At 40.0% G+C, this 23,330-nt stretch overlaps 2 protein-coding genes across 5 annotated transcripts; one reads left to right on the top strand and one right to left on the bottom strand.

Annotated features, from left to right (window-relative positions):
• The first annotated feature begins 1,763 nt into the window (after positions 1 to 1,763).
• fez2b (fasciculation and elongation protein zeta 2b) lies at positions 1,764 to 15,313 on the top strand. 3 transcript variants are annotated; one of them, XM_020638860.3, is made up of 11 exons: positions 1,764 to 2,170; positions 5,511 to 5,619; positions 5,799 to 5,915; positions 6,947 to 7,088; positions 8,280 to 8,407; positions 9,680 to 9,829; positions 10,111 to 10,191; positions 10,741 to 10,816; positions 11,040 to 11,105; positions 11,485 to 11,512; positions 11,928 to 15,313. In XM_020638860.3, exons 1-10 carry the CDS (start codon positions 1,863 to 1,865, stop codon positions 11,493 to 11,495), a joined length of 1,188 nt encoding a protein of 395 aa, XP_020494516.1. In that variant the 5' UTR covers positions 1,764 to 1,862; the 3' UTR covers positions 11,496 to 11,512; positions 11,928 to 15,313. The 3 variants fall into 3 exon arrangements, with proteins under 3 accessions (XP_020494516.1, XP_020494514.1, XP_029134098.1); XM_020638858.3 differs by lacking the exon at positions 11,485 to 11,512 and having other exon boundaries at positions 1,765 to 2,170; XM_029278265.2 differs by lacking the exons at positions 10,111 to 10,191; positions 11,485 to 11,512 and having other exon boundaries at positions 1,766 to 2,170.
• A 137-nt stretch (positions 15,314 to 15,450) lies between these two features.
• On the bottom strand, positions 15,451 to 23,301 carry si:ch211-57i17.5 (usherin). Of its 2 annotated transcripts, XM_065963957.1 has the most exons (7): positions 23,164 to 23,301; positions 19,289 to 19,516; positions 18,564 to 18,730; positions 18,294 to 18,392; positions 17,666 to 17,737; positions 17,407 to 17,580; positions 15,451 to 17,025 (listed from the first exon to the last, which is right to left on the bottom strand). In XM_065963957.1, exons 3-7 carry the CDS (start codon positions 18,618 to 18,620, stop codon positions 16,936 to 16,938), a joined length of 492 nt encoding a protein of 163 aa, XP_065820029.1. In that variant the 5' UTR covers positions 18,621 to 18,730; positions 19,289 to 19,516; positions 23,164 to 23,301; the 3' UTR covers positions 15,451 to 16,935. The 2 variants fall into 2 exon arrangements, with proteins under 2 accessions (XP_065820029.1, XP_029134097.2); XM_029278264.2 differs by lacking the exon at positions 23,164 to 23,301 and having other exon boundaries at positions 19,289 to 23,059.
• Positions 23,302 to 23,330: the final 29 nt, after the last annotated feature.

Genomic DNA, 23,330 nt, shown 5'->3' with positions numbered 1-23,330 from the left:
AACTCGAAAAATAGTTGCAGTAAAGCCCGTCATTCACCTGCTGGTGGCAAATACTATGTCTGTATGCAACCTGGTGTCTACTCCTCTTCTGTCTGACTTTTCCAAGGGAGTTGTTTCTGATTTAACCATGTCTTATTTCTCTCAGAGGTCACAGAGGTAATGGTGGTTGTGTTGGGGAGGGGGCTGGGTGGGGATATAGTAAGGGCTTACTGTAGCATCTTTAAGCTCCTTGGCAAGGGCGGGGGGTGATGTGTGGCTTTGCGTTCGATGTTTTAATTACAAAAGTGATTGTACTGTTTTGTATTGTTGTGTAGGAAAAGTGTTATGTATGCATATTTTCAATAAAGCATTCAGGGTTAAAAAAAAGAAAAGAAAAAAAGGCCAATGGAAGTTTGATGGGGCGAAAGATAGTGAAGGCCCCGAAACTCCCAACTTCAACGCAGAAAGGGAGTCCAGGTTGGCCCTGTATCACTGCTTTTGACAAAGCATGTGTCAAGGGCTCTGTGGTGTGAAGTACAGTACTGAGTTTAACTTGTGTCAAAATTCTACTTTGTATTCAGTCATTTGTTTCTTGAAAGCAGTGTCTGGAGCCAGACCGTCTGGTAAAAGGCTATCTACAATGCCGTTAGGAATAATAAGAACAATTGCCAATAAAGTGACGTTATTTTTGAGAAAACCTTGTTTTTGCCCATATATTACACGTTAGAAGAAAACTTACAAAATGTATTTATATATTGTCTACTTTTTGGGACTTCAGGGGACCCGTAGAAGTCCCAGATTGTTCCAAACTAAAAATATAAACAGTAAAATATGAAATGATAACAACTAAATATACAATTAAATCATGTGAATGATCTAATACATAACTTGATTAATGCTTTACAAGCAGCATAGGCTCTGTCCTATTGTTTGACAGATCATTTATTTGTGGTTTTGCTATAAAGGAATGGGCCATTAAAAAAAATCATAAAACAAAATGACCTGAGAAACACATTTCTGTATTTGATTAAGATACCTGTAATGAGATGCTATTGTGGGGGGAAAATACCCTGAATACAAACAATTTCGTTATAAGGAGATGAAGATTTAAAGGTGTGCTGGATATCTTTTTTTGTGGTAGGCTATTAAATATTTTTTGTGTATTGAGTAAGAGCACGTTTTTGCATTTCTGTAATATTTGTTAAAGAGGGGTATTATTCCACAACACAAGGTGTATTGCGCCCCCTGGTGGAGATTTAAAACATGCCTTTAGAGAAATATTACAGCTATTACAAATAAAAGGTAGAAAACCAACAATAAATACAGTTTTACGCCCTAAAGGATGGGATAAAGATCACATTATTGAACAGACCTTACAATACGCGTTCCGGTAATGAGGACTTGGATTTTAATATTGGTATAATATTTAGGATTTTTTTTTCACAATTTAAAATCCTGCTGTATTACTTTGAAAAAAAAAACAAAAAAACATTTTTATCGCGCTTCAGAAGGCTAGATGTCAACTTCAGAAAATCCCAGAACAGAAGACATGACTGTGATGTGAAAAAGCAGCAAGACACAACATATTCGAGCTTTCTCTTCCTCTAAGATAGCCCGATAAATGTAAATGTACTTTTCCGTAAAGTAAACGATAACAACACAACATCCATTAGTGACATTGGTTTGTTTTGCTCCTTCTGGCAAAGGGCGGATTTACGAAATGACGTCACATTGGACCGCCCACTCTTCTCTCTCTCTCTCTCTCTCGCTCACCCTGACTAACTCTCTCGCTGCCTCTCCATCTCCTTCAGTGTCTCGAATCCGAAAACAGAGCTCCGCGCTGGGGTCTGAAGTGGCCGCCGACAGAGCTCCGTGTTGCAGTCATGGCGGCTCCGTTAGCCCATTTTGACGAGGACTGGCAGGATTTTAACGAATTCAAGCCGTCCTCCGCTACCGCCGAGCAGCTGGACCAGCTGAACTCCAATGTGGGCGATTCGTCGTCGGGCCTAGACGATTTCTCCGACCTGGACAACAGTTTCTCCGGGGAGATATGCAGCTTCAAGTCGATGGAGGACCTCGTCCACGACTTCGACGAGAAGCTGACAGTTTGTTTCCGAAATTACAACACCGCAACGGAGAACATAGCGCCCATTAAACCCATCACAGAGGACAATTACCTGAAAGACGACGAGTGAGTGTGACTTTTGTGCCGCTTTTATTGACGCTAACTTTTAATCTCCTAGCGAGCTAGCCACGTTAGCCTCCGTAGGCTAACATAACACTGCAGTAGCCCCTGTAAGAGCGAGAGAGAGAGAGTGAGCTCAGCTGAAATCAGTGCTTTACAAAGTTCAGCTGACAGCTAGTTTCATACACTGGCACATCCAGAATACAGATCATTTCGTTTCATGGTTCACAAGTGTAGACGAGGGTCTTAGTGTTACCATTAAGAAACACGCCTCTTAGTTTGTTAACATCTGAACCAAGAAATAGTTTTTCTTTCTGTTGTGTGTGTTAGAGAGAGAGAGAGAGAGAGGGGAGGGGTCATGCCACGTTACCAATACTTCATTTTTTCATGCCTGATTGTTTTAACTTTTGAAACCACTGATCTGCCATCTGTACGTCCAACCTTACACACGTTTACATGCTTTTAAATGATCTTGATCACCATAGAGACAAACACTTCAGACTTTATACTTGACTATTAGGAGACCTGATGTTACCTCTCACTGCAGACAGACACAAAATGTCATGTTTCATTAATGTAATTGTTACTTTCTCAAATGGTCCTCCCTTCTCACCACCACAGCCGTCCTTGATATCTCAGTCAGAGGTTCTCGTCGGTTGTTTTATCCAATCAGAGAACACATTCACATGACAACAACTAGTCACATCAATTCCACCCAACAGGTGTGTTACAGAGTTGCGTGTGTTGAATACATTAAATCACTCACCTCTTGACTGATGTGGCCTGAACACACAGTTGATGATTCAGTTCACATGTCTTTCAAAGGAAGGAGTGGACAGAAGTATAAAAGTATCAAATCTCACCCCTTCTCCATAAGCCATTGGTTGATAACTATCCAGCTTCCTTTTTTTTTTAAGTAAACCCATATATCGATACATGTTCTTAACAAAATAAATCAAGTCTTTGAAAGAATGGGTCGAAGGAGACAAGCTTTTTAAGCAAAAGCGACCTCATATGCACTAAGTCCACATGTCAAGTTCATGGTCAGGGTTCAGGCATCGTGATAGGAAGTTATAATTTCAGGGGGTTATTTATTTCAAACCTTCTTGCGTAAGTATGATTAAGACACGTTTCTGTGTTTCAATCTGGAGGGTTACACTGTGGAACAGTTTCCATGTAGTGATGGAGCAATGTCCAAACATGAATCTGTTTCGGTTTTCAAAACATACAGGGGTGAAGAAGGGGTTTAGTGATTTATTTGGTTGTTTAGTCGTCATTTATTTTTTATTTTTTTCCCACTGTAAATAACTGAAAATCAGTTATAGCTCAGTGGGTGTGTGAGTGTTAACATGTTTATAAATGTGTAAGATTAATCAGATATTCTTTGCAAAATATAATCAGATATTTATACATAAAAGATAAGTGGTCAATATTTAGATAATATACAAGTATTACATTTATATATTTTTTTGATAAAGATGCATAAAATAAATGTGTGTTTTGAAATAACAAAAAGGATTTAAGTAAATTCACATTTTTTGAAAATAAATAAGAATAAAGGTTACTGAAGTTTAATGAACTAACATATTTATTCATATCAGTTGGTAACTGGCCATGAGAAATGCTAATTTGTGACAGGAATAAAGAGTTCCTGTAGCTCATTGTGTGACATAATTGTAACTTTGCACACTGACAGTAATAGAGGTGATTATGGAGAGCTTTTTATCACACACTTGTAGCTACTTGCAGTTCGTGTTGCTCTAAATGTTGAGGGTGAATAAAGGGAGGCCGGTTCTACAGAGAAGCATCCATGGTTGATAAAGGTGAAGACACAGAGGAAGGAGGGTACAGAGAATAATTGGACAGCAGCCCGGCGAAGCCCAAAGAGCAGCGCCAGGCTCAGCGAGAGTCTTTTCTGGATGACTGCACTTTGCAGGACGTGCTCAGGCGCTTAACAAGTCCTCCTCTTCTTCAGTGAGGCTGAGACGAACAACAGGGATGACAGGGAGGAAATGTGGCTTAAAGTTCATGTGAGAACGCCTGGAGAAAGCGAAATGTGTTCGTGTTGAAGCCAATTTGTGTACGTGTGTGGATTATGCGTGTGCCCACGTGTGATAAAACAACATCCCCATAAATGTATCCAAGCACGTTATTCAGACAAATTGGCACAGCGCTGAAGCGGAGACGAGAAAATTGTTCCCTAGAAATTTAGACTGGCCTCGTTTTCAAATTGAAACGCTCTCTGTGAAACTGAAACTAATTTGTGTATTTTGGCGTGCGCTCACGTGCCTGTGACTGCCTCTGCTGGAGGGACAAAATATTTACCCTGCCAGCCTTTGCCCTATTTAGAATGACCCCCTCAGCCCCCCACTCACCAGGCTGTGCATGAGCACCCCAGGGAGACACATGCAAGTTACATAAACATTTGTCCTTGTTAGTGTGTGTGAGTGTAAGGGAGGGTATGACGATGCAGACTCACTCTGACACATGGCTTCACAGCATCCTTCCCCGCTCTGCTTGCAGCATTAAATGCCCAGAATAAAGAATTGGCTTGCACGTGCACTTCAGTATTAGATTCTGCTAGACATGTTTTAAACCGTCATAAAAATGCCTTAAAAATGTGACTTTTGTCTTCAAATGGGAACCAAGCAAAGTGGAATTCTTATGAAGTAGTTATAAAGTTGCATTGATTTTAAGACCAACAAATCCTGAATGAAACACTTAAGCCCAGTTGAGAGTTCTGTATGAAGCCTTTCAAACAATGTGTGTTTCGTGTCGGACATTTAACACAAAAAGAAACATTTGTTCAAATCACATGTTGCACATATTTTCCAACATTCCCTCAACTCTGCTAGCCAAGTTTTTAGAAAAAGATGGATTTCAAAGTTGAACAGTAAACTTGTTTGCTCCTTCACCGTCGGCTCAGCTGTGATGTCCTCTCTCCACCAAATCTCGTTGTTGCAGAGCATCGTATACATGGTCCTACCGTGGCACTGTTTCTGAATGATCCCAACTTTAGTGGGCATTTCTAGAGATGAGTTCGGCAGGGGCGACGAGACAGTTTGGTGGACCTCTGCTTTAAGGTTGAGATGCAATACATGTGTCTACTTTTAAATGATAAGTTGTTGCTTTCTTATGTGTTTTCAGACACTTGCTGTGAAATGCAGCAGAAAGACAGTTCCTTAAGTGGTAACAGAGCGATAAGATCGCACGGTTGACCTGCTGTGTCACAATAAAAAAAAGAGAAGGAAATGGGTTTATTTGATCAACTCTGACATGTCTTATTCCATTTCTTGTTTCTTGTTGTTGTTGTATCAAAATGTAAACCCCTCTTGGTCTTCCCCAGGGTGTGGAATGCTCTAACGGATAATTATGGCAACGTGATGCCGGTGGACTGGAAAACATCGCACACTCGCTCCCTACACCTGCCCACCCTCAACCTCACTGAGCTCGAGGTACCTCTAATAAAAACAAAAGTGAACGATGCACGCTTGATTTTCATTCTCGTGCTTTGTTTTTCTAATGTCATCTTGCAGGAGAGAAGCCATATGTAAATAGTTTGCTCCTCCGTCTTCAATCTGCTCAAACACCTGTTTCCACTCTCTCTCTCTCTCCTCTTTCCCTTGATTGACAGAAGTTGGACAACCAGTCTCTGGATCTGTCAGACGACGAGGAGCTGAGGGAGCAGATGGACATGCACTCCATCATCGTGTCCTGCATCAACAATGAGCCGCTCTTCACGGCTGAACAGGTAAACTGTTCATGGCCACGGTGGTGTGGGATTTAAGAATCAAAACAACAATGTTCATTTAACTTATCAAGACCAGCTGACAACATGCTTTAAAAGAATAATAACTGATATACACCATTATGTAAGGATGAAACAGACAGGAGTAAAAGAGGATCGACTTAAATAATTGAAGACTAAAAACTACAAATAAGGATCAAAAAGTAAAAAAAAAACACAAGAGATACACTACTCTGCAAATCCCAAGCTTCTTTGTTTCCTGTGTTTGGGACCTTGACAACTTGCTACATTCTTACATAATATTGGAAAAAGACGTCAAGCTGGGTTGGGTTGTAGTTAGGTTGCATATCCAGTTTACACATACTAAAGTCTTCAAAGAAGGCAGACATGGTTTGAGCCCGACCCATGGCTCCTTTCTCTCATCTCTCTCTCTCTCTCTCTAACTCTCTCTCTCTCTCTCTCTCTCTATCCACGACTTTCTACTCTGTCCTCTCAGGTAACGTCATAAAAGCCCATGTCATAAATCTTAAGAATAAAGGCTCCAAGATGTGATGAAGGCTTCTTATTGTCTGACCAGTGTCAGCTTAGTGGAGTTAATACTCTTGAGTGCATTCAGTTTGTTCTGATTTCTCGATGTAACCTTATTCAGCATCTCAACAATCCCTTCATCTTGTTTGGAGTTTCTTTTCTTCCTGACATGCTTTTATAAATCTTGTGATAACCTAAAATAGATTTCAGAGAGACAAACTACAAACAGGACCAAAATAGTAACCTGAGAAATCAAGTCATTGTTCCATGAAACAAATAACTCTATTTGCTGACTAGATTCCAGTTGAGGGACATCTCCAAATATCCAGTAATGACTTATAACAAACTCTTGTGCTGTGGCGTTACAGCAACTTTAATCTTGAACTCTGACAGAAGAGTCAGTACATTACTATACACTGATGTGGAAAATAACATACAGGAAGTTTAATGTGTAAACTGCAATGCCAACTGAACGTGTCAACATGTTTGTGCGTTTGTTTGTCCAGGTGATCGAGGAGATCGAAGAGATGATGCAGGAGTCTCCAGACCCAGACGATGATGACAGTCCTTCACAGTCCGACCTCTCCATGCTCTCTCAGGACCTCCATGCCCTGAAACGCTCGGGCTCCAACACCAGCTACGAGGACCGTGAGTACCACTGTTTCTGTACATGTTATACTGTTAAAGGCACCTTGTGTTCCTGTGTGTTTATTTATTTATGATTTAATTGATAGGGACATATACAATATACATAGAAAAACTGAAAACAGCAATCTAATGCAAGTATCATAGTGTTTATAGCGGATGATATTTGCTATTTATATAAACATTGTGTGTCTGAGACTATGACACTCTGATGTCACCCACTCTGACATCGATCTCAAATCACTTCATAAAGTGTTGATAAGTCTGACAGTTCGGCACGTGAAGAGAAACGCTATGCACACGCGCATTAACTTTCTTATGTAATGTGTAACAAACGCACACAGACAGCAGTTATGTTGTTCTTACTTGTTATATAATCAACAGCATATACTGTATTTGGCTCTCACACAGTTTCTGCTGCCACACTTGTGTAGACTTTGCATTTTCACCCAGTTTGCCTTAAGGCTGTAGAGTTATGTTTCAGATATCTGCTTATATGAACATCTGTATGTGATGTGTTTTTCATCTTATAATGTCAAATCCTTAAAGTGTATGCACACGTTTTCAACTTACATTTGAAATGATTCAAATTTACCAAGAGACCGCAGATCACCAAACGATTAAAACCATAATTTTTGTCCTGCAAATCTCATCACCATCAGTCTCAGATGCTTGTTTTAGTAACCAGACTAGCTGCAAACAGAGCTGATGCTTATTTGACTAAACCCCTTCAGCCTGTTGAATTATGCATCAAAACATGACAGGCACATGGCTTCAAACATTGAGAAAGTAATAGGCTAAAGCTGACAGTGGCCTGAGAGGTAAACCAGCGGAGTCATGGAGGCTGAGGAACAGTTTTGTGTGGCCCTCATCTGAAAAAAGGAGCAAAAAGTCAAAGCTTTGTAATCAGTGGTTAAATTACATTTAACTGACACAATTCTTCAACAGCCCTATCATGTTATATTTAACATTTGTATAACATACATAACATTGTATAAGAAGCCATCATTTAACAGTTAACATGCATTATTCAACATTATAATGTTGTGTGTTCCATGCAGTCATTCAGCTCCTACAGTCAAACCATCACCTACTTGTGTTAAAGAGTTGATCAGTCTACCTCAAGCACAACTAATACTTGAGGACTTGTATGATACTTTGCTTCCTGCTGATTTACTGACACACGATCCTCAGGGCTGCGACATCTCTCTGTGTCTGAGCTGACCGAGACTCTGGAGGAAGTGGAGACGGCCATCCGCCGCTACAGCGAGGAGCTGATCCAGGCTCTGGCCCTGCGGGACGAACTGGACTACGAAAAGGAGGTACTTCAAATGTTGTATCATTTGAATGATAATACTGCTTCAGCATGAACACGACAAAGGCATCACCAAAAGCTACATCTGTGTCTGCTGAAGTTTTGAAAAGCTAGAATGGATCTAAAAAAGAAACGAGTTCAGATTATTCAAATGTATTGTTTGTTTGTAAACGTCAGAACAACATACAGAAACCTCCTGAATCGTTCGTGAGTTTCTCGTGTGAACACAAACAATCACATTTTTCACCCAAACTTTAGACGTTCTTTTTCCTCCCAGCCCACAAGTTAAATCCCCCCCCTCCCCTGTCTTATGGTGCATTCCATTTACCCTCGAGTTGACCCCGTTCAGGTTGCTAGTTGGCAACAATTCGACAAGCAACAGGAACGCATCCATGAGAACTTTTGATTTGTTAGCTAATACCAGGCGATAACAAACACACTACGGGAAAGTTTGCTCCGGAAAATCACATGACAACATGTCTACAAATCGAACTTGCTCGATTGTGTCAGTGTGATTGATTTAATTACACATAAAGAGGACTACTTTGCTAATAAGCACAATAGTTACAGCTTTAACGTGACTGTTGATGTATGTAGCAGCCATGATGGATTTTTACTCTGGTTCTCTGATTTCTCACGTGTGAACCAGCATCTCAGAATAATGTATCGGGCAAAAGCTACTGAAATTTATGTGAAATTCTCAGGAGTGCTTGTGTTGGTAACGGCTTTAGAGAGATCAGAGAACCATAGCAGCTTTACATTAACAGTGTAATCTGCTTTGACGACACAGTGTTGTATTTATGAAATTTCAAGTGTAGATAGAAATAGACATCCTGTCAAACATACAAAGGTAGTGCAGAAAATGAGTCCTTCTTTACTGAAGACTGTTCACAGAATGGACAAGAGCTCTCAAGGAGTGAAGCCAAAAGATAAAGAGCTCCCCCTGCTGACTGGCTGCAGTATAGGTCATTAACCCCACCTCGTCCATGCAAACAGATGGGACATGTGGCAAACTTTAAAAGTCAAATACATTTTTCTCATACATGCTTTCTATCATCATGTTGATTTCTGTCCAAGTTTTTACTTTGTTGTGAAGTTTGGTTAAAATGAGTGATTTGATACAAAAACAGAGCGCATGTGATGTCATGATTGACAGCTCTGTCGACAAGTGCTGTCTCAACCTGATTGTCAGAATAGAAAAAGAACGCGTACACTAGAATCTGTCCCACTGTGGACTGAACTCACCTGAGGGATCTCTACGTGTTGTGTTTGATAACAGGTGAAGAACAGCTTCATCTCGCTGCTGATCGACGTGCAGAACAGACAGAAGGAGCACCGCGAGCTGCTGCGGAAGAAGAAGAAAATCAGAAGTACGACAACAACCGGGCCCAACGGCCAAAGGACAACCAGCACGCACATACCGGGCACGGTGAGTCAGGTGGTGACACAGTGTGGGAGGCATGAGTAAACACATGAGCTCTGTGTGCATGAGTGTAATGACGATCAGTGAAATAGACACACAGAGACACACACACACACACGTTGAGGTTGTCGTAGAAACACATGCTGCATGACCTGACAGATGGATGCTTTCATACTCACACAAAGGATTGGTGTCAAACCTTTTTTCCTTCTTCTCCTCTGAATATAGAAGCGTCCTTATCTCTGTTTACTCTCTTTTTTTTCCCTCCTTCCTCGTGCTCCTTGTAGCTCCTCACTCTGGAGGGACTCTCCAATGTCATTCAAAATGGCCTCCGTCAAACTTTTGGCAACACAGGAGGGGACAAACAGGTGCCCCTGCTCTTTTCTTCTGACTCACAACTTTTGTCTTTTTTCTCTTCTTTTCTTTTCTTCTCGTTTTTCCGTTTTCATCACCAGCGTGTTTGTTTCTTTTTCAACAGCGTCCACTGGTCTTTGTTCATCTATTTCAACTTTTTTTATGTTATTGTTTGATTGATTTAATTTACTTTTCTCTACTTCAGCCATGCTTCATCTTTTTACAACCACTGACTGCTCTTTGTCTTTATTTTTTCACTTGTCAGTTTTTGCAGCTTTTCTTTGTGCCATCATTTTAATGTTCCATTGTTTTAAGCCAAGGAGACCCAGCGTTTTAATGTGGGAAATCTTGAACCAACTACCAGTTACCTACAAGTCTCTGCTCCTCGCATGTCCTGTGTATTTATCGACATTCATCATATTTAATCACCCCTTTACAACGAGACCTTTTTTTGTTTAAAGAGTAAAATCCACAACCAAACAGTGAAAGTATTTTTTGTATTCATCGACCTTCATTTGTGACGGTATTCTTATAGCGTCTTGCATCATGTTTTCTCTTTTTAGTATCTGACCACAGTAATCCCATATGAGAAGAAAGCAGGCTCCCCACCAGTCGAAGACCTCCAGATTCTCACAAAGAGTGAGTCCATTTCATTTATTTATTGACACATGAATCAACATATCAGCAAATAGCATCCATGAAATATGCAGGAATTAGCAAAGACGCTAAATTAAATCCGTAGTCCTAAAGTTGCTGCTTCCATCCTTGTGACTTGTTTCTTTGCAATCTCTGTTGATTTTGCTTCCATGTATGTTCTGTCATCTAACAATCTGCATGTTTTGGTTTGTCTTTGCTCTGCTAGTCCTCCACGCCATGAGGGACGACAGCGAGAAGGTGCCTGCCCTGCTTACAGACTACATCCTCAAAGGTAAACACAGTTGTCAAGTCAGTTGATTCAGTATTTACCGCTTCTCCATACACTGATGTGAGCAGGAGGGAGAGCTTGTTGATCACCTTTCTCTAACTGTACCTACAAAAAAAGTAGCATTTATTCTGAGGTGTGTGATTATTGTTTGTGTCGGTTCCAGTTGATATTCAGACATACTGTCCCGCCTCTATAAGAGAAGAAGCACAGATTTATAGACTTTTATTATCAGGGATGCTGATGGTAGAATAAAGAGGGGAGCAATAAAGAAATAGAAAAATCACACTCATCACAAACATGAATTGAAAGAGGGGAAAAAATGCTTCTGTGTTGACCTGTATGTTCCTTGTCTTTCGTCTGTGCTGCATTGTCCTTTGGGTAGCTCTGGTATGAGAGCAGTGGAAACTGAGGTTTGTGAGGCACTGACACATTAACACAGATTCTTCACCTTCAGCTTTCTCTTCTGAGCCCTGTCGACCTCTTTCTCTCTCAGTACGCCTTCGTAGCAACAGTATCTCCTTCCCCGAAGCAGCTGCCTTCTCTCTCTAACTCACTCACTCACTCACTCACTCACTGCAGTTTACTTCCCGTAGTTCTGAGCAGCTACATCTAACCCTGAAACACACCATCACCCTCATTCACAACCCCACTCCCCCCCCTTTTCTGCAAGCTTGTAGTAGCAGCCGCTCTCTCACCTCTCTCTTCTCTCAGCCCACATTTTTTCCCCCCATTGTCGTAGTTGCTCTTCCATTTTTCCCAGCTCTCCTTCTTGTGCCACTTTTGGACTCAGGCTAATCATCATCTGATCTGCTTTTGTCTCCACAGTTCTTTGTCCCACGTAAGGCCAAAGGCGAGCCTCCTGTTTCCAGAACCACCCATTCCACCGTCATGAGGGTTCTGGTAATCTGGAAGAAATGAGAACTAGACTGTCTATCCTTACATTTTTTTTTCCTTTTGTTTGAACTCTACCATTTGTCGCTCCGAAGATTTTAACTCTAGATATCCTCGGTCCTTATAGATCTTTTCATTCATCATGTTTAAATTTTTCTCTTGCCTGAATTCTACAACACTTATGTCATGATTGCATGATGACTCATCTATGGATGCTGGTAATCAGTATCTATGCAACACTTTACTTCCTTTATAGCCAGTTGCTCGTAGAAACAGAAGGGTCAGTTGATTTTGAATCTTTGATTTTGAGGCTTTCTCAGTAAGGGTGGAAATGCATCGCAACCTTTCTGCTTTGTAAATCAAATCTATTTGCATCAGTCCAGCCCATACCTGACAGAGATAAACAAATCCTGGCAGGATATCGAAGTGCCAGGTGGGTCGTTGTATGAAGCATTAATCCTGATTTTTTTGCTTCTATGATGTTGATTGGTTCCTTGATATAATGACCTTGGGTAGAAACCTGCTTGCTAAGGATCAAAGAGCAAACCCTTTATTTTGAAAATCCCAGATCATTTGTCCAACTGTCTCTGCATGTTGATTTTGGGGTTTCTGCTCAATGTTAGCTGTTAACTGAAGGCTCAAATGAAATATTTTGTATAAGATTAAGAGAAATTGCACAGTTTTGGGAACTTTTTTACTGTTTGAAAAAGGGAAAAAATGTGAAACGACTTGAGAAAAGTAATGAAGCTGAATGAACAAACATGTAAAGCATATTTTTGGAGATGGATTTTGGCTATTTTTGTGAGATTAGGGATTTTCCAGTTGCCAGTTTTGAGACCAGATAGCAACACCATTTTGTAAATGCTGTCCATTGACCTCTGAACCCTCAAGTAGTGACCGCCATCCCCAACAACTTTATCACTTCCCCCAGGAGTCGTGTGAACATTCAAATACCTCGTATGACGTAACTGCATTATAAAAGACCGAGGACTGAACAGGTGGAGTCTACACGAGTAGGCTCGTTCAGATCATGTCTGGTTTGATAATAGAGTAGTAAAGCTTCTGTTAAAAACCTGTGGGTTAACCCTTTAACTGTTGTGATCATGTTGTGGTAGTGCTTTAGTCGGCCAGTGATCTGGTCCTGTGTGTATTAGTGGAGAAATGTGGTGGAGGTACTTCTGACTAGATTAGTTGAAGTTTAGAAGCTTTAAGCGTGTGGTGCCAAAAGCACGTCAACATAAACAACTGTTGTCGTGCATCCTTTTTCATGTTTACCTTATTGACCAGCATAAGAAATTAAACCTTAAAGGGGGACTACAAAGATTTTATAAAGATATTTTAACACAAACTTGCTCTACAAAATCAAACTCAAAGAGACACTGACAGATATAATCACAGATTTAAGAATATTCCAACTGAATTTAAAGCTCCTGTGAGGAACTTTCACTTCATGCTGATTCTGGTGAACCCTGCGGACAAAGCTGTAGGTTTTATTTAAATGCCGATTTTTGTCCTGTACACGCCACAGCATGTGTTTTGTTGAACAAAAATGTATTTTTTTTTAACAGTCAGATGTATCACACATCAAAAGTCTTTGCCATGAAAAATGTCCCAAAGGTTTGTTTCTGCAGCGTGCAGTTCACTTTCTGTGACACCTTCCCTGCTGCTGCAGTTTCAGGCTTTAACAGTAACGATACAGAAATAGTGGGTCATGTCTCAGGACACATTTGTAGCTCACAAAGAGACATCCGTATTAATGTCAGCTCCTGTTCTCATGATTGAAAAGTCCCCACAGGAGTTTTAAGGAAATAACAATCATATTTTTTTGACTTCTCCTCCTTATTAAATGTGAAACACACAAGCCACCCAGGTGTATGGTAGTCCAATATGAAATCAACGCATCATCCCTTTAAAGCTGGACGCACCACTAATCAAGCACTGCATGTTTACAATGAGCTAAAGTTAACATTCAGACCACCAGCTACTACAGGTGCACCCCACGCTGTCACATCAGGTATAGTGCAGCTCTCAGGTATGATCTCCAGTGTTAGTAGATTCAAATCTTATTCTGAAAGGTACTGACATTCCTGAGCCTTTGTATATTTCTTTCAACGTTTTACCAGTAAGACTGGCTGCACTTTTTGCAATCTCCGAATACCTGAAAACAAAAAAAACGTGGCAGCCTCTCCACTGAAATCAGGGTAGCATTACAGATGTTGATAATGTCATTTATTGTTCAAACAGTTTGAAGTGGTTTTCTCTGCTTAGTAGCAACAGTAGTAGGTGTAGCCAGTATCAGTAGCATCCTCTTGGTGTAGCAACCTAGTGACAGTAGAGTAGTTGCGGTTGTAGCTTCTAGCAAGCAAACTTTGATTCATTAACAAAGTCAGTGGTTAATATGCAGGAGCAAAGGAATGAACTTCTACTGCTGACAGTTCTTAAGCACATCTCTGATGCATGTGGTCAGGTGTAGGAAGACGAAAAGGGGTGTGATAAAGTTCATGGACGTTGGGGGAGGTTGCACAATGCGTTGCTTCAACATGAGAGGTTCATGTATACTTTTTAAAGAAAGACTTTCTGTGTTGTATTTAACTATTTATAAGTACATGTTCTTCTTTCTTACCCTTCTTTGGAAACATTTGTAACCTAGCATGTGCTAATGCAATGTACTGCTAAAAACACATCTATAATACTGATTCATTCCTTTATGGACTTGTTAGTGTCACACTAAAGGGAAAAGTGCATGTTACAAATAAAGTGCAGAAAAAGCAGAAATATTGAATTTTAACTGTTGATACGTCATCAAAGAGGGTTAATCTCGAGTAAGCTCTCGGAAGTATAACACACGAGCCATTTTCAGAACGAAAAACCATGAACGGATCAAAATGTATCAAGTCAACATCTTTGTAAGTGGATCTTTAGTTTTATACTGAAATGGCAGTCAGGACGGAGGAGGATCTCTTCTAAGGCCAGAGCTCCTCATCAGATCTCCTGTTAGCACACATATCAATGGAACTACACTTGAGAGGTTTCTATATTTCTATATTTACAACGAAAACAAGCAACAGAAAAAAAAGGCTGCCTTTGTAAATGCTGAACATTTTTGTACATTAAACCAACTTCCTCTTTTGTTTTAAATGCAATATAATTCCCAGTTTGGGTTTTTTTTTTATGTTTACTGTCTCGTGGTACTGCAGTGTATTAATTTATTGTGTTAATGTTTGTTTTGTAACCATATTATTGACTGTAATGGTACAAGTGTTTTGTGCCCTCATTGCATTGCAACTCATTTCAAATAAATGAATAGGTGATGACTTTAATGTGTTTAATGTGTCTTGTCTGTGAGGTGGGTGTTTGATCTTTGACATGTATATGTTTTGGGGACAGACATTACTTTAAGGGAACAAAGTGCAAGTCTCTTATAAACATGATTATATTCTAAGGGGGAGACTCGGTGGAAGGTCAGGATATGGTAAACTTAAGGCAACAGGGCGTTATGGTCTCTGGTTCATTTAACAGGAATTAAATTTAAAGCTGTTTTCACACATCAACTCCTGAAAATGTCAGGACAGCCTGCCTCTGATAGTTTACAAAGTTTCTAATGAAAAAAAGCTTCTTTTCTATTTTGGTTGGTGTTTGAGGTTGGGGAGTCCAGGACATGGACTGTATCGATGTATGACCCCAAAAGTGACCTTAAATGTCTTTGTGTGTGATTTGTGAAGCACATTTTTTAATGTTTTATGTTATCAGATCTGTTCAGTACCAACGGCCCGTACATACAATTCACCTTTATCTGTGTAACACATTTCATACAAAAGTAAACTCAATGTGCTTTACAGACAAATATAAACAAACACAATACAAACTTTACATGTACATGTGTATCAAAATGAAACATTGTCCTTCAATAAAGAGCTTTTTTTAGAACATTAAGGATTGCTTATGCCTGCAAGAAATCAATCCCCCAATGTAGAGATATGATTTTACTAAACAATGACGTTGGTGATATTGTCATAGGTTTTTTTTTAATCAAACATTTGTTATAAAAGTTTAAAATGTATTTATTTTTCAACCATCCACAAAAAATATAATATACATGTATAATAATTCATTCATTTTTCATAATGTAAATTGATAAATATGAAAATGTGTCTCTTGATAACATCTGAATCTGTTGCTGTCAATTACTTGTATTTAATAGAGACTGAGATGTTGCAGCAGATTAAATGTGCCACTTCTTTTAAACTCATGTCAGATTTTTAAAAACATCACGATTTAATGTTTTGTTGATATAAAAGTTAGTCAGCCATCAAAATATCAGTCGAAATTCTTCTATACCAAATATTTTCTGTATAATCCAACAATACGAGATTAAAGACAATACTTTGTGTGTATGCTATGTCCTTTATCGAAAAAAAAAAGAATTGATGGCACTTGCAAGCTGCATCCATCCGATTCAATTTCACCAAGCAGACAGTGCAAGTTCACCCCGGGTTGTTGTTGTTCCATCAACCAGAAAGCATCAAAGACGGCTCCAAACTTTTCCAATCAAGGTGAGCTCATTTCAAATTGTTTGAAACAAATTAGTTTTTGTACAATTCTTACAAAAAATACCTGATAAAAGCGCGCCCCCTAGAGGGGAAAATATAGAAAACAGCTTGAATAGATGATCATGCCCCACAGTGTCTTTGGTTTCTTTGTGTTCCTCTCTAAGAGAAGTGCTCAGAGACTGAATTCAGTGTTTTCTCTTCCAACTCAAATCTGGACCTGGATTGTAACATTCCCACTTCCTTTCTCCTAGTCGCCTCAGTAACTCCAGTTTACATAGTAACAGTCAATACTCAGAGCCTCTCCTGTTTGTGACCTCTTTAAGACTTTTAACCAGCAGCAGTGTAACTGGTCAGGGCCAGTGTCCTGTCAGGTTCAAAGTCACCCTCATGAATCACAGGTTGGTGTCAGTGAACATGGTGTGCTCCTTCCTCACTGTGCTGAAACCTTTGATGGTGTCAACAAACTCCTCATCATCCATAAACTGTGAGGGAGAAGAACAGAGGTTGTTAAATTGACCCTGCAACAGATATTTAGTCACTGTGAAGTTGATTAAATCGATCTTTCTGTAAATGGTTGATTGGGATAATGTGTACTTGTTAAACCTACAGTATGTGTTGATATTTTAGTGCAAAGTTGTGAAAATGTGTGTTTCTATTCTCCTTTTTTATCTATGAACACAGAATTGAACACAGAATTGAACACAGAATTGAAGCAAGTGAAGGCTAATTTCACTTAGTTTTTATTCCTTTTTTGCACAGATAATAAAAATAATGTTGGAGAAGCTTCTGAAGGAAAGATTCCAACATGGCAAAACCCCAAAGCGACAAAGCAAGGACATAGACAGGAGGTTGGGGTCTCTTACCATCCCACTGTCATGGCCTGAAATGTTCGGGTCCCACACGTCGTCGTCTCCTGTGGATGACTTCCCGTCCATCACCTGGCTGACACTGCGCCTCAGAGAGTTCACACTGAGGATCCCCAACTCACCCTGCGCGGGGGCCTCATCACCCAGCTCACATTTAGTTTCCAGCACTTCCTGTCCGGAGAGGAGGAATTTAGATATGTATGCACATGTGCATCTACATTTCTAGTATGTATCACTTCAGCATATAGGTTTGTACCTCTATCTTCATGGTGAAGCCCTTCAGTGTGACACTGTTGGAGAAGCCTGTCGTGTCAGGTACTGAATCAAACTAGAGAAAAGGTGGAGGAGATGAACACACAAGACACATCAGCCTATAAACACCACATTTCCCTCTGCAATAAAAAACCCTATACACTATGTAGTATATAATAATACTATACTATATTATACAATACTGTATTATACTATATAACAAATAAAAAAAGATCTATTGGACAAGATGAAAGAATCAAGTACAAGTTTTTCTAGGGTTTTCCTTTAGATTAAATATTTAACATGACCGATGGCAAACTGTGTCTAATGTAAAAAACATTTTAAAATCTTTCAAGATTTTAAAAGAAGAAGAACTAAATACATCTTAGAAGAACAATTATTTTCTATTAAAAGGTGCATAGTCTCTTCCCACATGTTCTTTTTCTTTAAATTCAAAATGTCCTCAAAAATCCTCCTGATCTCCCTTTCTTCAAATTCACCAGGCTGTAAGTACATCTTGACATCTTTTATCGCAGCAGGTATCCACAGTACTTAAGACCCCTGTGACTATAATCAAGTTCGTACACTTGAATGTTATGGGTGTAGTACAACATAAGAAGTGGTTCCCTCACCAGGACAGAGTTGCTGGCTGGATAAATGGCCCTGGGGCTCCTCTTCTGCATGGCCACCAACGGGGGTCTCTCCCTGGTGAAGGGGGGTTTGTTCAAGGCCTAGGATCATGGATCATTCAATCAATCAATCAATCAATCAATCAATCAGTCATTATTTGTATGGACAAAGAAGAAACAGCCTACTGAAGACAAGTTAAGAGTGCCCCCCCAGGAGAAGATCCATGCTGCTGGAAACATTCCTTCCCTGTGTGTTTCAAAAATGTCTCTCACCTTGTGAAGTACAACACCTAACACGACAGCCAGCAGCAGCAGGGCGATAGCTGCCATAACTACGATGAACCACAGCTCCTGGACGACTGGCTGCTCTCCCTCACCTCCCTCTGCCCGCTCACTACTAGCTCCTTCCCCTCCTCCAGGAGGAGTGGAGCTCTGTGAATCTGGATTATAAAAATAAAAATAAAAACACTATTTCAATAAAGTGATTCTGTTTGTGTCACAACAAAAGAATGTTTTCTTACTCATTACATTTATTTTAGAGGTGATAGTTGTTGCTTTTCTTACAATCATCAAGTGACCAAGTCAAATGTTTCAGACTACAAATGTGGAAATATCTTCAATAACATTTCTGCTCATCTTAATGTATCTTTATTATGAGGGGTTATCATGTTTGCTTCACCCCTTTTGTCTGCCTTCATTGTAGTCACTCTTATTACAACAGAGTAGATCATAAGTTAACCCTGTTATCTCTACAGCACTGCATTGTCTGATCGTCTTTCTTTTGAAATGTAATTTGAGACATGCTTGTTCTTGTGGCCTAGTTTCTATCTGCACATACACTTACAATCTTCAGTAATGATCAAGACTATAAAATATAAAGAAGTTTAAACAGTATACTGGTAGGTCTCGAAGCCAACATGGTTTAGATATTGTTCTTGTAAAATGAAGTCAAGTAAAAAAGTGCATGGATAGAGAAGTGTGTCCCTGCAGAAACTCACCAATGCTGAGGTCCGTGGTTTGGCCTGTGGCGGGGGTGCTGGCAGCCCCTCGCTGTGTGATACATCAATCAGACGACCTGCTGTCTGTTCAGGATCACACCTGTCGTCACATCAATATTTAACACCTGATACTTTAACGTGCTCTCTTCAGATGCACTAAGATGACGGACGACTTGAAGCAAGTCGGAGTTCCTCCATGTCTTCTTCCTGCCCGGTGGCTGATGTTTCCTCGACAGCACAAATAAGAAACATAGTATTACAGGTTAAAGCGTAGAACAGCTTGCATGTGTCCACCGCTATGCTCGAAAACTCCCATCAACCTTTGCTTTCCCTCAGCAGTGCCATGGTAACTGCCGGTGTCAGGTTGCCGTTTACCTGAAGAGGCCATATCATCACTCTGATCTTCACATGTACAGTTTGTGTGTGTGCTCTTTCTTATAAGGATATATGTCACATGTGTGTCATGCTCACATAATATATATCCTCTATCTAAAAAAGTGTAGTATTGTGCATGCTGTATTTTTGGTCTGTTTGTATCTGACATTCACCACCAAGGAAACAAGGGGTTGGCATTTGGTTGTTTCATATTGCACTGTAGGTTTGTTTATGCAAATGTACATACATGATGTATTTCAATTCAATTCAAAACCTTTATTTGAACTCGAAAGACACTGAGGTTTTTTATTTATTTTGATGATTGAGCGTTGATACTATGATTATGTTCAACACTCTATTTAATGAACTTTCTTTCTTTTTGAACCATTTTGAGAATGTTTATGTGTATGTATACACACTGCCAACTCAACAAAAGGTTGTTCACAAAAAAGAAAATGTAGCAATGACTGAGTTTAGACAGAGTAGACACTGAAGATGATATGTCAGAATACATCAAATATTACATAAAAACATCATATCCATTATTTTGCTGTATCAATTGCTTCATGGGAAATTGTATGATGAGTCTGTCTGAATATTTTGTGCAAATGTCTTTTTTTCCCCTGGACAATAAAAACACTAATATGTACAGTAACTGTAAATTGTAGATGTCTTCCCTGTTTGCTTTTATGGATTTTTGTTGCAAACAACCAAGTGTCTTAAGCCATATGTAATTACAAAAAAACTGAGAGACAAAGCTCTAATGTTAAGTGTAGACATACTGCTGCTAAAATCTTTAGGCTGTCACTTGAATACTAGGAAAGAAATTCTAGTTTTAGTGTATTAGGTGCAATTTGCCCTCCGACCTCATGGTGGCCCTGAGCAGCAGCAGCAACAGCTGGTTGTTTTGTTGCGATGCAGCCTTACGAGGAGAAGCTCAACATGCAAGCACAGTCTCAGATATTACTGCTCTATTAATACTGATGCTCAATTTATGACTTCATATATTTCCTTAATATAAGCCGTGTCAGCCTGTCAATGGTGTACCTGATGGTATCAAGATAGAAATGATTTGTTTGTTATTTTGTATATGGATCAGACACAGTGGAAAATGTGTTCCCATTTATACCGTTGAGTAAGAGATAACACATGTACATTGTGCCTCCCTGATGATTTTTTTGGGGGAAATGGAGGCTCTTTCAGTTCTTATCAAGACATGCTTGCCCCAAACTGCTGGAAAGAAGGCAGATACTTTCAAAAGAGAACTACGACTGGCTGGGCAGGGCAGTTTACAATAAATGCTGCCCCCAAAGACCAACCTCTCTACACCTTCCCGTACCCTCATCCATGGTCTTCCCAGAATCTGTTCCTCCTGTTCATGCCTTACAAGATGTGGCCATATAGGCTTGGGCTTATATGGCGCTTGTGAATAAGACTGCTCCAACTTATAAGAGAGTTGTCTGTCTTGACTCCTTCTAGACGGAATCGTGCAGAGAGGGGCTGCTATACCCTGCCCTTCAACAAACACAGAGCTGTTTGTGTCATTGATGCTACAATGAAAAACCATTGATTCAGACTAATATGGCACAACACATTTTCTTTGAAAATCAGATAAAAATGTATTCATGGAATTACAGTGCTCTGTGTAAATAATTATAATTGTGTTAAGTGTTACTGAGGCTGTATGCCAAAAACAATCTGAGCTCCCCACCACAGCTAACAAAAAGCACAGGAAAAAAAGAATCAAATACCACACTTAAAGGCCAACTATAACGCTGCTAGATTTAGGAACTAGCAGCAACCACAAGAGTAGCCAGTCAGTGGGTGTCACTCCCACAAGGACCAAAATGTCTACCACGATGAGTTAAAACAAAGTGCTTCTTCATCATACACTGAAAACAACAAGGCAGGTGACTAACACAAAGGTGGAGTGCACAAACTGAACCGATCAACACTATTAAGGAGACTAAAAACTGCTGCTGTACAGCAAATCACCAGATGCAACAAAACTGCCACTACCACCATGAAAAAGGACACTATGAGGTCTAGCAGTACAACAGACTTAATGATCCAGGAGGCCACACCCACAATGCTAAAATCCACTGATCTTTGGAGTGACATCATCCCAGACAAACACCACCACAGCAAATGACAATACTGTGGATACACTATACACCGATGTTGCAAACTTACACTCAAGCAGCAACTCCAGCCACCAAATTAGGAGTGCAGTTACCACAATCGAAAAGGTCACATACCACAATTCACTGCACACAGCAGTACTGCTTTGCAAATATTGTATGGGGAAACAAACTTTAGTGAGACATCCCAACTCTTATCTGCCTATCCAAAAGGATAACTTACCTAACTAGTCTTCAGTGGTGTGGATTCAGCTTGAGGAGGGGGCTTAATCAGTGCATCACATTTACATCTGAACAATGATACAGGCAACTGCAGCGCTCTGAACCCTCCTGAGGCAAAATAGGCAAAATAATATAAAGGCATGGTCTCACCTGCCCGGAGAATAACTATTTAGGGTGCTCACAAACTACTAAACTGAAATGGTTAGTGAAACAGACTGGAGCATCAACTACTAACTAACAACTACCAATATACTAACAAATGAAATGGTTACGAACTTAAACTAAAGCCAGAAGTTACACAGAAACTTAATCTTAACAGTCTATGATTCCACCCATAGGGCGGCACTTATGACTGAAAAACTACCACAAAGTAACCCATATTAAATACAGACAAATCAAGCTTATTCTATCCCTTTCCATACAATGTGTATGTTGTTAGAAGTGGCACACATTTGACCAGCAGGTGGCGCAGAGGACTCGCTCACGGCAGCCTGAAATCTGTGGGTTCGATAACATTTGAAACATGCTCCAGCATCAGATGTGCATATCAGCCTTTCACACACATTAACGATGACTGTAATACAAATAAACACTGTAAGTTGGAGCTCAATAAATATATGGTCCCACGAGGAGTTAGATGAGCATTAGAATGACCCTCCCCTGAAGCTTTCCAGCATCTGCTCTCCAACTCTCTCCAGTGCGCTCTGTTGAAGACAGACGAGCACCATTGAGGGAATTTTGGCTGGCACACTGCAAAAAAAAATACCCAACTTGTGACAGCCTATATTTTTTTAACATGTATGATTCTTTTCAAATGTAGTTGATCTGAAAAAAAAAACACACACAAAGATTTTAAACCTATTGGCATATTTTAGAGTTATTCTAAGTCTTTTTTTAATTCAAAATCATTGCAGTACCTCCTTCAGTATTGTCATGGCGAACAATGTGGAGTGGTCATGCCCTGCAGCTTTTCACAATGATTGGGCTATACTTGCAAGTGTACACGAGGAAAAACAGACACGACATGCCGTAATGTCATGCTGCCCCACAGAATAAAAACGGATTCATTTTTTATAGGTAAACATGAGTTCATTTTGTTAAGCACGGGGCATGCGCCCTCAGACGCTCATTTCTTACAGTGTTCGCTCCGCCTCTCGGCTGTCTCCGGCGCTGCGCTTTAAATAGCAGCTGTTTAAAAGCTCCTCATCATCCTCCTGTCCGCCGTGTTACCCTCAGTCCCTCTCAGCACCGCAGCCAACTCCCACTCATTCACACATTTCTTCAATAAGCAGCCTCCACATCCC

The sequence above is a fragment of the Labrus bergylta genome, chromosome 15, assembly GCF_963930695.1.
Source record: "Labrus bergylta chromosome 15, fLabBer1.1, whole genome shotgun sequence".
NCBI lineage: Eukaryota > Metazoa > Chordata > Actinopteri > Labriformes > Labridae > Labrus > Labrus bergylta.
Note: the sequence above shows the minus strand (reverse complement) of the source record. Positions and strands in the feature narration are given on the sequence as shown.

Bases quoted from the DNA above. Each gene is read 5' to 3' on its own strand.
- fez2b (XM_020638858.3), top strand. From the start codon at position 1,863: ATGGCGGCTCCGTTAGCCCATTTTGACGAGGACTGGCAGGATTTTAAC. The intron at 7,089-8,279 runs GTGAGTACCACT...CACGATCCTCAG, and splicing joins CAACACCAGCTACGAGGACC to GGCTGCGACATCTCTCTGTG. The intron at 8,408-9,679 runs GTACTTCAAATG...GTTTGATAACAG, and splicing joins AACTGGACTACGAAAAGGAG to GTGAAGAACAGCTTCATCTC.
- si:ch211-57i17.5 (XM_065963957.1), bottom strand. From the start codon at position 18,620: ATGGCAGCTATCGCCCTGCTGCTGCTGGCTGTCGTGTTAGGTGTTGTA. The intron at 17,581-17,665 runs GTACAAACCTAT...CTCTCCGGACAG, and splicing joins GCTTCACCATGAAGATAGAG to GAAGTGCTGGAAACTAAATG. The intron at 17,026-17,406 runs GTAAGAGACCCC...TCTCCCTCACAG, and splicing joins CAGGCCATGACAGTGGGATG to TTTATGGATGATGAGGAGTT.